Raw genomic sequence first — 13,979 nt, 5'->3', positions numbered from 1 at the left:
ATGGAACTTGAATGGAATCATAGTAAAATTTGCAATTTAGAGCATAGATTCACAAAGCCAACCCAATTTGTGTTCAAATCAGTATATGATATTTCTAGGGTTTTGAGGGTTTGACAGAGATGAGATTGATAAAGATACAAAGAGATATTCAAGCTTAAATAATGATGACAATGAACATCAAGAAAGCATGAATTTAAGAGAATGAGCAATGAAATCTTACCAAAGATGATGAATTTAGTATTTGTGAAGAAGAAAGAGAAATGGCGAATTTAGACGAAATAAGCATGATGAAGGAGCAAAAGAAACAAATTAAGAGCAGGAATATATATAAATTGAAAAGGGAATTTCATGGATTTAACATACCAGTGAAGGAACCCATCAAATGGAAGAATTCGCCCAAAGCAAGATGAAGTCTCCTAAGTCAGTTTGCTCTCTGGAATGTTTCAGTAATGACCCCAAATTAGGAAATGCAAAGATATAATGGGAATAGGACACTTGAGGGGAGCCGGCTCAACCATGATCATGGAGCCGGCTCTTATGGGTTTTTGAGAGATGCCGAGTGAAATAGGAAGGATGTAGATGAGTGGAGCCGGCCCTTATGTTCATGGAGCCGGCTCCACATTTTATTTGGAGCCGCCTCAAGTAGTTGCTGGAGCCAGCTCTCTTGGGCATTTGAGAAATCCCGAGAGTTGGTGTATGCAGGCCAATAAAGGAGCCGGCTCAACCTATTTCTAGAGGCGACTCTTCTTGGAGATGCCGAGAGCATGGATTTAGGAAATTCAAGGAGCCGGCTCTTCCTTTTTGTGGAGCCGGCTCTATTGTCTGCAGTGGAAGCTCCCGAGAGTATAGACATTGAGAATTTTTACAATTAGTCTGTTATGCATTTCTAAAGATGCAAATTAAACATCAGTGTTAACACTCAGTTTATTATTATACAGTTAAATTCAAATATTGTTGTTTCCTTTCTTTTCTATGTCATTTCAGTTTTTTTCTTCTGCAAATGAAACCATTTGAAATCTCCATTCTCATTTGTTAATATTTTACCAGATTTTGCAGTTAGAGCTTTATATGTGATATCATCATCTTCTGAATTTAATGTTGGGAGGTGATAAATGTACTCTAGCTAATACACTTTACTTTAATATGAAATTACAGCAATAACATTTTAATTAATCAGAGTATAAAGAATATTTTTGTCATTTAATTTTAGTGAGGAAAAAAAAAATTAGAGTGCATCCATCATTTTTTTCATTAGATTGATCAAGTTCAGGGTTGGATAATGTAGTCCTCATGTGGTTCTCACATGATGCAGTTCTTACTATGATTTGGCTGTTGCGGCCTGTATGGTAGTTGAAGGGAGGTGACTAATTAATGTGACAGTAGTTTGGTAGATGATCTTGATCTTGACACAGCAGTCACATGCACTTAGGCACTTACTCTATGGCATTATGTTCTGTGATCATTCCAATTTACCTTCAAAGCAGACAAAATCTATCCTCTTGGAGTGGTTTTGTAAAAATATCAGCCAATTGTTTTTTTGTATTAATAAATGCAAGTTCAATGTAACATGATCCCTAAAAAAATTGTACCTAATTTAAGAGCAGTAGAAGATTTATTAAATTTTGCTAACAATAACATAATGGAGTAGGTCAATCTGAAATTTAAGTATAGCATCAATATATTGAATTGATTTGTCATAATTGGGGTTGACAACCTTAAGTATAGCATCAATATATTGAATCTGAAATTTAAGTATAGCATCAATATATTGAATCTGAAATTTAAGTATAGAATCAGTAGTATATGCTGTAATTCGAAGAATAGAAATCTATTTCACTCTGCTTTGATAATCCACTAACACAACTCCAATATCAAAGGAAAATGAATGCTACGGAACTAACAAAAGAAACCTCAATAAACACAAAAATCACCTGCTAAATAGAACCAAGAGACCAAAAGTATAATCATTATAAAATTCCATAACCAAAAGAGTAGATAATAATAATTACATCATAGTCAAGTTCCTAGATTTACATCATTGTAAAAGGGTTCCAATACATACTTTTTCCATAATATAGCAACACAAAGTTTCACCAACAAAAAAGGAATTCATTGCATTCCCAGAAGTGTTTCTTAAAAAAGGAACCTATACCCAACAAAAAGAAAGACTACCCATCATCAATCAGCATCATGTTGAACCATACATCATTTTCTCCAAAATATTCTTACGTTTTGCAATTGGAACACCAAGGAATATCCTCGTTTGATCAAGATAGTTAGCGAGATAAAAGTAAGCATCATCAATTAAAAATGGCTAAAGTCCAATTGATTCCAGCTCATTATAGATTTCCTCCTCCAAATGCACCTTACGATTATATTGACCATAAAAAGCATTTCCCTCTTTAATAGATTCTGCAACAGAGGAAATTGCATTTGCTATGTCTTGGGTATCATTAGAGACACTACGTGAAGACCGTTTCCTCTTTCCTTTTGCACTTGAAGATGCAATAGAAGTTGCCTTAGGGGACATTGTCCTTTCAATCTCATCAGCCACATGCTCAACATTTTCCAAAGTCACCTCATTTTCTGCTACTAGCTGATCAATACCATCAATACTTCCCATTAACTCGTCATTGGTTGAGCTAGCCCATTGAAAACGTTTCTCCTTCGCAGTTGCAGCCTCATCACCCGTCGCTCTATCTTTTGCAAACAACTCTAGCAACTTATCATAGTTGTTAATATGTGTAGTTCTCCATTTCTCCGCTTGCGGTTTTGCCTATTACAAGCATATAAAAATATATATATATGCTAAACATTTCATAGTGTTTGAAGTAAAAATAACTCCAAAATTGAAGGTACATGAAAGAAGAAATTAAAACTATCATAGATTAAACATTCTTTGGGTAAAGCAACGACACTAGAACAACATAGAAAAAACATTTCAAGAGTTTCCATATGAATTAGGCCTTAAACATACTTTAAAAGTAAAAAATAACTCTAAATTAATAATAAAAAAACTAGTACCTCAATCAATAAATTCCAAACCTCTGGCTCCGCACTCCACATCTTTGTCTCACGACTCCAAGCAAATCCGCTCAATCCATTCTTAAACAGGTCATACCACTCATTGAAATGAGTCTTTATAGTCTTCAATCGATTCTTAATCCTATCTTTGGTAAAATCCATTTCAAGTTTAGCACACAATTCTTTAACCATTTCATCATATGCTTTACTAGTAAAAGTTCCATCAACCCTATTCCCTTTAATATGTTGGTAATACAGCACATCAATGAATGCATCTTCCATTTGTTGCGTCCAAACAAACCTATCTTTCTTGCTCCCTTCATTTTTGTTTGTTGTATTACTCATTTTCTTATCTACATAACAAATTAGCAAATGAGTAGAATCCAATGTAAAATTTCAAAATAGAGTGTGACCAACAAAAATAATAATAATAATAATAACATCATGACAAACAAATTAACATGAGTAATATAAGATATCGACTATGCTTTTTCTTCTTTAACAATATATCATCAAATAAAACTTGAGCTACCAATAAAGTCTTAGTAAAGACCAAGTGCTTGTCATAAAAGAAAATAAATAAAACTAAGGTTTTAAGTATTTATCAAACAAGCAAAAGATTTAGACTTATAACACACATAACATTAGTCACATTTGATTTGCTACATAGTCATTCCACATGTTCATTGCAATGATGTCCCTTATATGTTCTCCTTCAGCAATATCCCTTGGAGTTCGATCATCATCTGCATCTTCATCTTCATCTTCAACTTGGTTTAAGAGCTCCCGATCTACTTCATCAATATGTATTTCATCAGGATCAACACCCATTAAATAATTATGCAGAATGCAACATGCAAGGATAATCTCCTGGTGATTACCCTGTAGCTGTCCCTGTCCAGTCTGAGGTGCTCCAGTCTGCTGAGTGGAAACTCCCTCTCTCTGAACTTCTGAATTACCCTTGTGCTTCTTCCAAGGTTGCTGGCCCTGGAATCTGCCCTTGTCATTCTGTCGGTTCCCATTATCATTCACTTTCTCAGCTGGCTGATTAGCAAAGTCTTTGCCACCCTGCTTCTCAGCCCTAGTCTGTCTGAAATCCTCATTCAGCTGATAAAGCTGCAAAGCTGCGTCCACCACTTGAGCATAAGTAGTGTAGGCTGGACTACCAGTAATAGCTCTCTTGATAGACCACATCAATCCCTTGACGAAACTGTTGCGCTTCTTCTCCTCTGTATCCACCTCCTCGGGAGAGATAAGCGTGTGAACTGCTGTTCATACTCCGCCACTGTCATAGTCCCCTGCTGCAGATTAAGAAACTCAGTCTTCATGGCTGCCCTAACTGCATAAGGAAAATACTTTTCTTCAAAGTGTGCACTGAACTCATCATAAGTCAATGCCATCCTCTCCTCTATGGTGGTAACTGACTCCCACCACTGCAGTGCATCCCCAACTAGCTTGAAGGTAGCAAGCATCTGCTTCTGAACCTCCGTGCACTGAACCAAGCAAAGATGTCGCTCAATGTCCTGTTTCCACTGGTGAGCTGCTCTCGCATCGGTGGAGCCCGTGAACTCAGGTGGACTCCCTTTTGTGAAAGAACTCCTGGCCTTCTCCCAAGTATCAGTCTGAATAACCGGTGCTGGTAACGGTGCCGGCTGTACCTGAGGCTGATTCTGAAGTGCAGCTGCTACCCCAGCTTCTATAGCCCGAGCAATGAGGTCATTGATGTGAGGAGGATACTCTGGATCCCTGCCCTGAGCCGGAGCCTGCTGAACTTCCTCTTGCTCCTCCTGAAGCTGACCCTCATCCTGAAACCCAAGTCGTTGCTGCTCTTCCTCCATATGCTGACGTTGCAGGTGTTCTTGCTGCCTACGTGCAGCTCTCCTCTGTCGATGGTTCAGATTCTGTCCTCTTCCAGTGTTAACCATGCTGTTAACATAGAACGACAGACATCAGTATGATTTTAACGGACCGTAAAGGAATACAATGTATCCTAAACTTAAGCTTTAAAGAAAAGAGTACACAAAGCGGAATTCACATAAGGAAAGACACCCTAGGGACACTTGAACCTGGAGTGCTCTGATACCAACTGTAATACCCCCTAAATTCGAAACACAGGTTGATCAAGTCCGCGCACAAAATTAGGGAATATCAAAACAATTAAAGTATTTAAACAAGCACGGATTACAAAATGAAATAAAGAATAAAATAAAACGCTGAAGAAATTCAATTAATAATAAATCCATTCATAACTTCCAAATGGTTACAACTCGGGAATCCCGTAACTCAAGGACCCCTTAACCAAAAGTTACTATTTAGAATTTTAACCAAATAAATACTAATATCAACTGAAACAAAACTAATATCCTACTCTTAAATAAATAGAAAGAATGGATAAGTCCTCCAGCTGCGGATTGACGACGGCCGTTCCAATACGCCAAACTAAATGTAGTGAATGTGTGATTCAAGAAAAGCCTTTTATGTCAAATTTAAATTTATAAAAACCACTACCAACACCACTACTAACGTAGCAAGAGTGAGTAGGGATCGTCCCAAGGTATTATACGTGTTGGAATTTCAACTTCGACTCTAGCGTACCAAATGATTGCAAAAGAGAATTGGGTTGGTTGATTACTTCTAGAAAAGAATTAATTAAAATGCAATAAAATAAAACTAAGTAGAGATAGGGATTTAAGAGATGAGAAGAGAGGACTTAGGGTGTCGGAATCACCATTAAGCTCATGTAATTAACCACTTGCTTTCCATTAATGGGGAATACATTGTTGTGAACAAAATTGGTTCGACTAGCAAAGGTGACTCAACAAGTGTATAATGTCTAAACAACATGTGAAAGGCTACAATATATCTATTGAAAGAGGAATATATTGTCTAGACAACATGTGAAGAGAACAAAATATCAAATCAAGTCATTAAACCTTTCATTAAGCTCATAGTCTAAATAATTCACAAGGATGACTTAGTTAAACATATATTGTCTAAACATCATGTGAGAGGCCACAATATATCTATTGGGAGAGGAGTATATTGTCTAAACACATGTGAAAGATACAATATATCATAACAAGTCATTAATCCTTCATTAAGCTCAAAATTCCATTACACCATAATATTAGAGCATATGCTTCTTGCATTCAAAAACATGGAACACCAAAGAACAAGCACGAATTGTCTCCCCATCTAACACTACACTACAACTACACTACTAGCATGAAAATAAACTAAAGGAGAGGCACAATCCATCAAGGAATAAGTATGAACCATTAAGAGACATAACAAGAGCATTCCATTAAGCACTAATGTCTAGCCATCACTAGATTCTTAATTAACCACACATAGACATGCAATTAATATAGAAAAACTAGTGTAGAGATCAATTCCCCAAATAATCAAACATAAGACAACATGTAATTAAAATAGAGAATCAATGGAAGAATTAACCCATATGAATCATGTGAGACATAATTCCTAATTTAATCACACATAGACATGTAAATAAACTAGAGAATTAATAGGAAGAATTAGACTATGGAAATCATAGAAATATACCAAGATTCATGAAATTCACAAGGCTAGAACACTAATCACAACAATATATATATAAATCCCCAAAAATAGAAATACAAGGGTTTAGATTACACAAGACTTAGGGCTCATCCAAGCCCTAAGTGTAGATCTAGTCAATCATGGAGGAGGTGGATGTAGTTATGGAATCAAGCTCCAAACATGGCTCCATCTTCTTCTTCCTCTTCTTCTTCTTCTTCTTTGAAGCTCTAGAGATGGAGAGATAGTAGATTTAGAGATGTGTTCTTGAGATGTGCCTCCACTTCTCTCTTTTCTTCTAACCCTAATCTCTATCTTTTCTAGAGAAATAAAAATTACAATGTAAAAAATAAAATGATAAAAAGCCTAAAGAATCCTCTTTTACAAATGGGTTGCTTCCCTTTATATAGAAGGTTCTTTTCTTAGTCACTAAGTCTAGAATATATGCCCAAAAATATATAATCCCGCAACTTTTTGGTAGGTGAACTTTTGGGCGCGCACGGAAAAAGTGAGAGCTTGCTGCCAGCATGTCCAGTTCGATCGATCCAACTTATTTTCGATCGATCCAACTTATTTTTCGATTGATCCAACTTTTCTGATCGATCCAACTAAAAGTTCGATCGATCCAACTTTTCTGCGATCCATCCAACTTTTCAGCTTTTCAGTATCGGCTTCTTTTTGCTCCAAATCAGCCTCTTTTTGCTCCGGATCATCGCTAAGACTTAGTTTGACTCCAAAAAGGCCTTAAGAACTCATTTTTAGCCTATTTTAACATTATTGACCTGAAATAGATAAAAACACAAATAAGTACTAAAACGGATAAATAAGATAGATAAAGGTCTTAGAATACTCAAGCTTAAGGGGTTTAAATGTGTACTTTTCAGCTCTCATCGCACCCCCAAACTTAAATATTGCTAGTCCCTAGCAATGAACTACAAAGTAAAGAAAAGAAATGAACAACTAAACAACTATGAACTAGAAAGTAATAAAATGGTAGCGCCATTTTCGTAGGAAACACAATTGCATTTAGCATATGCAACAAGCCTTTTAAACCCCTAAGTTACCCCTAGTGGACGAGTGAAGTCTCGTGAGGGTTTCCAGAAATGGCACCCACAAACATTAAGCTCATTCTTTCAAAAGAGGCACCAATATTGCAAACAAGCATTGGGAGAAAACTACCTCAAGTATGCAATTTTTCAACCATTTCCAAGCAATCTTCCAAAATCTCAACATCAAACAAGCAAGTATGGTCCTCCACACATCAAGAAAATGATCATGAAAATCGAAACAAGTCTAGAATCCTTTTTTGAGTGGTCTGGCATCAAGTGTGTTGCTATCTTAGCCAACTAAGGAATTAATCACATCCTTACCCTCAAACTAGCATACAAATCTAGTCCCAATCATCAAGACAAAAAGTGGACCTTTTATTAAAGCTTTATTGTTTTAGGTGCGCTTATTCTTTTCACTCAAATTTTTTTTTTTTTTTTTTTTTTTAGGATCAAAGATGGAAGTATCGTGTAATGTGTTGATCTCTTAAGCTTTCTAGAAGATTCATGTAGCAAGCGTTAGGTCAATGACTCCCAAACCAGATGGCTTTAGGGCATTTGGTGTTAAGACACCCCTACGGACTTACAAACTCAAATCAACTAGGCTACAAATCAAGACAACAACCATCTAATCATTTCCCACTTCTCGCCTTTTGGGAGAAGTCCTCACTTTTATTGCTTTTGCAACTTTTTTTTTTTTTTTTTTTTTCAATTATTAACCTAGAGTTTAGGCCCTCCACCTTTCGGCGCGAGAAGTTCACTGCTTAATGAGGCAAGAATCCCGGCTACTCAATGAAAAGGGGTTGTTATCCACCTTTATCAAGAATGAAAGCTTTCAATGCACTACTAGCCCAATTGGGATATAACCAATTCAATAATCAACAAAGCATGTACCCCACAATTGAATGCTAGCGTGCACCAGTGCTAGTGTAGAATCCTAGAATGAATCTCAAAACAATCACAAATTCAGGATGATGTGGACCACAAATCCAAGCAAGATATCAATCTTTCGAAAAATTTACTCCTAAATGGCATCCTCAAGGCATACAATGAGTATTGGACTCTCAAGTCAAGCAATTTTAAAATTTTAAGCAATATAGTCCTCAAAAGATCAAAATCATAGCTAACATCAATCTCAAATCTCAATCATGCATTTAAAGCTCAAATCTTAAGTAGAATGCAACAAGACACCTTACCCCCAAACTTAAACCGCACATTGTCCTCAATGTGCAATGAGAACAATGGAAAAAAAAAAAAAAAATGGAAAGAGTATACCGTGGTGGTGTAGACATGAAGCCCGGTCATGATCCAATTCGAAAGACGTCTCCCCCAAACTTGGAATCAACAACCTACTTGAATAACCCTGCTAGCAAAACTCACATCAAATATCAAATGGGATAAGAATAATCAAATCAAGCATTCTAAGGCAATATAACACATGATGCAAGAGAGATATAAGATCAAGTCCTAACTAAAGCATAAAGTATGCATGACTACACATAAGGGCACAATGATGAATCTTCTTATATTTTTCATTTAATGAAAGCAAGTATATACAAAATGTAAGAAAAACAAAGAATAAAATACATGAACAAAATACAAAAAGAAAAATAAATAAGGCAAAATGCAATGAAAGAATATGTACAATGCAAGAAATGAAAAAGGAATATGTACAATGTAAAACAAATGGAAAGAATATGTACAATGCAAGTATATACAAAATTTTCTTACTTTTTTTTTCATTTTTTTTTTTTTTTATATATATGTTAAAACATGCAAAGAAAAATGAAAAATGTAAGAAATATGCAAAATGGGTGCTAAGTTTAATGTCTCTACCAAGACGGAATGCTTCTTTGAAAAATCATTTTTTTTTTATTATTATTATTTTTTTAGACAAAACAAATATGTACACAAATAAAAATAAAAAGGCAAGTAAATAAAAATGTAAGAAAATAAGGAATGCAAAGTTTTTTTTTTTTTTTTTTTAATAAGTTAGAAGAATTAAAAATTAAAGTTAAACAAAATATTTTTGGATTTTTGGAAATAAGATAAAAGGAAATAAAATAAAATAAAATAAAAATGTTTTTGGGATTTGATTTTTTTTTTTAATTTTAAATATTTGAAATAAAAATAAAAATAAAGCTTGGAAATAAAAGTAAAAATGAAAATAAAATAAAAATCTTTTTGGAATTTTTGAAAATAAAATAAAATTAACAAAAATATTTTTGTGTTTTTAACAAATTTCCAAAAACTTACTATTTTTTTTTTTTTTTTAGTCAAGAGAGAGATGTAACTAAATGAAATAAAATAAAATAAAATAAAATAAAAATAGAAATAGGAAAAAGTCAAAAAGTGAAAGGGTCAAAGGGGCAAAGCTGTGATCGATCGAAGATGAAGTTCGATCGATCGAACATAGATCCGAGATGAAATTCGATCGATCGAACATGTAAAATTTTGGAGATTCCGAGAGCATGCATTTTTGAAAAATGGATAAGGCCTGAAAATTTTTCTAAGTGTTGGGACTCATGATCGATCGAACCACATGTTGGATCGATTGAAATGTAGTTCGATCGATCGAAATGGTTTACGATCAATCGAACTTTTGAAAATTTGGAGATCCCGAGAGCATGCATTTTAGAATTTGGATGCAGGTCCAAAATTTTTCTAAGTGTTGGGTGCAAAATAAGAGCTGGATCGATCGAGTCCATAGTTGGATCGATCGAACCAATGTTCGATCGATCGAAGGTGCTCTTGTGATCGATCGAACTGGCACCAAATGCCTAATTTTGAACTGAAAGTGCTGAAAATCCTATGCTAAGCCCCAATGATGGTAACAAGAATGAAAATTTGAAAAATAGATGGAAGAATGTACACAAGAATGAAAAATAAAAAGAAATGAGGGAGGAATAGAGTTGTGAAACTCTACGAATACTAGTGTTTAACGTCTCTAGCAAGACGTTAGGTCAACTCACTAATCAAATGAATCAAAAACTGGATATGAAACATCCTTATTGACCCTCTTTTCACTTTTCTCATTTAATGTCCCACTTATGACAATGAAATCATCCTCCAAAAGAACGACTTGAGAAGAAATAAAAGAGATGATATTGTTCCTTTCATCCACGATCTTGAAAACAAAATCAATCATGGTTAGGCTTGCCTCTTTGTTGTGTTCTTGAAACACATTCAAATGATCATCTATATTGATAATTGGTGAGGCATTGTCTTTCAAAGACTCATTTGGATTAATAAGAAACACCCTCTCTTCATCCCTCTTCTCCTCCTCATAAATTACCATTTCCTCACCTTCTAAGTAAGCTAAGGAGTCCATTAGAGAGTTTATTTCATTTTTAGAGCTTTTAAAGTCAAAACCATAATTTTTATACATTTCCAAAAGACACTCCTCGAGAGGGTCATTAGAGATAATAGAAGGAAGGCCCTCTTCAACAAGTTCCTCCTCCTTCTCTCCTACCTCAAGTGTGGTCAACATCTCCTCACTCTCTAGAGTAGCCATATCATAGATAAAATCATAATCAAAACAAGGAAAGTCCTCATTAATCATGTCATGCTCTATTGGATTAGCCACTAACTCACTTGCCACTTCCTCCTCTATACAAGATAGAGTGCTAGGCATTAGCTCACTTATTTCATTCTCCTCACTCTCATCATCCTCATCTATATACATTGAAGTTCTTGCCATTTTTTCATTTGCCTTTTCTTCCTCCTCTTGATGAGAAAGAATATTTGTAATTTGCTCAACTTGAGCTTCGGCTAAAGTTTGAGAATGAGAATTAATAAGTGAAGTGTGTGAAATATGCACATCAAGTAAAGTTAACACTTTTTCTTCAAATCCGGGTGAGTACTTAGAAGGTGGTGGAATTGATTCATCATAAAATGGTGGTGGAGGGCAATACTCATAAGAAGGGTTAAATGAGTGATCAAATCCATAATAAGATGATGCATGAAATGAATTGGACTCAATCTCATAAGGATTAAAATGTGATGGAGGGGCATAAGGTGAAGGGATGTAATTCCCCCCCCAAACTTGGATCAAACAATTCCTCCATTCACAATTAAAACCCAAATGCAAGAAAAAATTGGCCTCAACAAGGGCCTATGCTTGGACAAAAATTTAGCAATAAAATTAGCCTAAACAAAGGCTATCACAAGCATACAAAAAAGTGAAATAATTAAAACACAAGAGTGCCAAGAATTGCTCACAATGGTCCTTTAGCACTTCAACTCCAAATTTAGCTTTTAAGCTCCAATGATTGCTTTAAGTTCCAAAGTTCGCCTTCCTTGTAGTCAAGTACCTAATTGAACAAATAATAATGAGAATCAAGAGAAAAGAATAGACAATGGAAAATAAAATAAAAATAGAAGCAATCTAATGAACACTATTGTCTAGTTTAATTCCAACAAAACCGTTAATCCCCGGCAACGGCGTCAAAATCTGACGACGGCCGTTCCAATACGCCAAACTAAATGTAGTGAATGTGTGGTTCAAGAAAAGCCTTTTACGTCAAATTTAAATTTATAAAAATCACTACCAACACCACTACTAACGTAGCAAGAGTGAGTAGGGATTGTCCCAAGGGATTATACGTGTTGGAATTTCAACTTCGACTCTAGCGTACCAAATGATTGCAAAAGAGAATTGGGTTGGTTGATTACTTCTAGAAAAGAATTAATTAAAATGCAATAAAAATAAAACTAAGTAGAGATAGGGATTTAAGAGATGAGAAGAGAGGACTTAGGGTGTTGGAATCACCACTAAGCTCATGTAATTAACCACTTGCTTTCTATTAATGGGGAATACATTGTTGTGAACAAAATTGGTTCGACTAGCAAAGGTGACTCAACAAGTGTATAATGTCTAAACAACATGTGAAAGGCTACAATATATCTATTGAAAGAGGAATATATTGTCTAGACAACATGTGAAGAGAACAAAATATCAAATCAAGTCATTAAACCTTTCATTAAGCTCATAGTCCAAATAATTCACAAGGATGACTTAGTTAAACATGTATTGTCTAAACATCATGTGAGAAGCCACAATATATCTATTGGGAGAGGAGTATATTGTCTAAACACATGTGAAAGATACAATATATCATAACAAGCCATTAATCCTTCATTAAGCTCAAAATTCCATTACACCATAATATTAGAGCATATGCTTCTTGCATTCAAAAACATGGAACACCAAAGAACAAGCACGAATTGTCTCCCCATCTAACACTACACTACAACTACACTACTAGCATGAAAATAAACTAAAGGAGAGGCACAATCCATCAAGGAATAAGTATGAACCATTAAGAGACATAACAAGAGCATTCCATTACGCACTAATGTCTAGCCATCACTAGATTCTTAATTAACCACACATAGACATGCAATTAATATAGAAAAACTAGTGTAGAGATCAATTCCCCAAATAATCAAACATAAGACAACATGTAATTAAAATAGAGAATCAATGGAAGAATTAACCCATATGAATCATGTGAGACATAATTCCTAATTTAATCACACATAGACATGTAAATAAACTAGAGAATTAATAGGAAGAATTAGACCATGGAAATCATAGAAATATACCAAGATTCATGAAATTCACAAGGCTAGAACACTAATCACAACAATATAAATATAAATCCCCAAAAATAGAAATACAAGGGTTTAGATTACACAAGACTTAGGGCTCATCCAAGCCCTAAGTGTAGATCTAGTCAATCATGGAGGAGGTGGATGTAGTCATGGAATCAAGCTCCAAACATGGCTCCATCTTCTTCTTCCTCGTCTTCTTCTTCTTCTTTGAAGCTCTAGAGATGGAGAGATAGTAGATTTAGAGATGTGTTCTTGAGATGTGCCTCCACTTCTCTCTTTTCTTCTAACCCTAATCTCTAACTTTTCTAGAGAAATAAAAATTACAATGTAGAAAATAAAATGATAAAAAGCCTAAAGAATCCTCTTTTACAAATGGGTTGCTTCCCTTTATATAGAAGGTCCTTTTCTTAGTCACTAGGTCTAGAATATATGCCCAAAAATATCTAATCCCGCAACTTTTTGGTAGGTGAACTTTTGGGCATGCACCCCCTTTTGATGATAACAAATCAATTATGTGATCTTAGAATTATATGGGTTTGTATTTGAAAAATACTCCCCCTGACATTTTGTACATTCTTAAATATAATGATCATGCTTTGAAGGGATAAAAAAAATTTAAGAGCATGACAATGAATGTTTACTAGAGTAATCCATGCATTAATTTGGAAAAGTTATCTCCCCCTGTTTACATGCTTCAAGTAAATATATGCAACATTAAAACTTAGTGAAACTAAA

General features: G+C 34.9%; 1 protein-coding gene across 1 annotated transcript; it reads right to left on the bottom strand.

Moving 5' to 3' along the window:
* Positions 1–2,314: 2,314 nt before the first annotated feature.
* LOC132277459 (uncharacterized) lies at positions 2,315–3,369 on the bottom strand. Its single transcript, XM_059779314.1, has 2 exons — positions 3,025–3,369; positions 2,315–2,776 (listed from the first exon to the last, which is right to left on the bottom strand). The coding sequence occupies exons 1-2, from the start codon at positions 3,367–3,369 to the stop codon at positions 2,315–2,317; spliced, it is 807 nt and encodes a 268-aa protein (XP_059635297.1).
* Between the last annotated feature and the right edge of the window lie 10,610 nt (positions 3,370–13,979).

Source organism: Cornus florida, unplaced genomic scaffold, assembly GCF_030987335.1.
Source record: "Cornus florida cultivar Cherokee Brave unplaced genomic scaffold, ASM3098733v1 CherokeeBrave_3.0.0_Hap2_Chr10, whole genome shotgun sequence".
In the NCBI taxonomy this organism is placed as follows: Eukaryota; Viridiplantae; Streptophyta; class Magnoliopsida; order Cornales; family Cornaceae; genus Cornus; species Cornus florida.
Note: the sequence above shows the minus strand (reverse complement) of the source record. Positions and strands in the feature narration are given on the sequence as shown.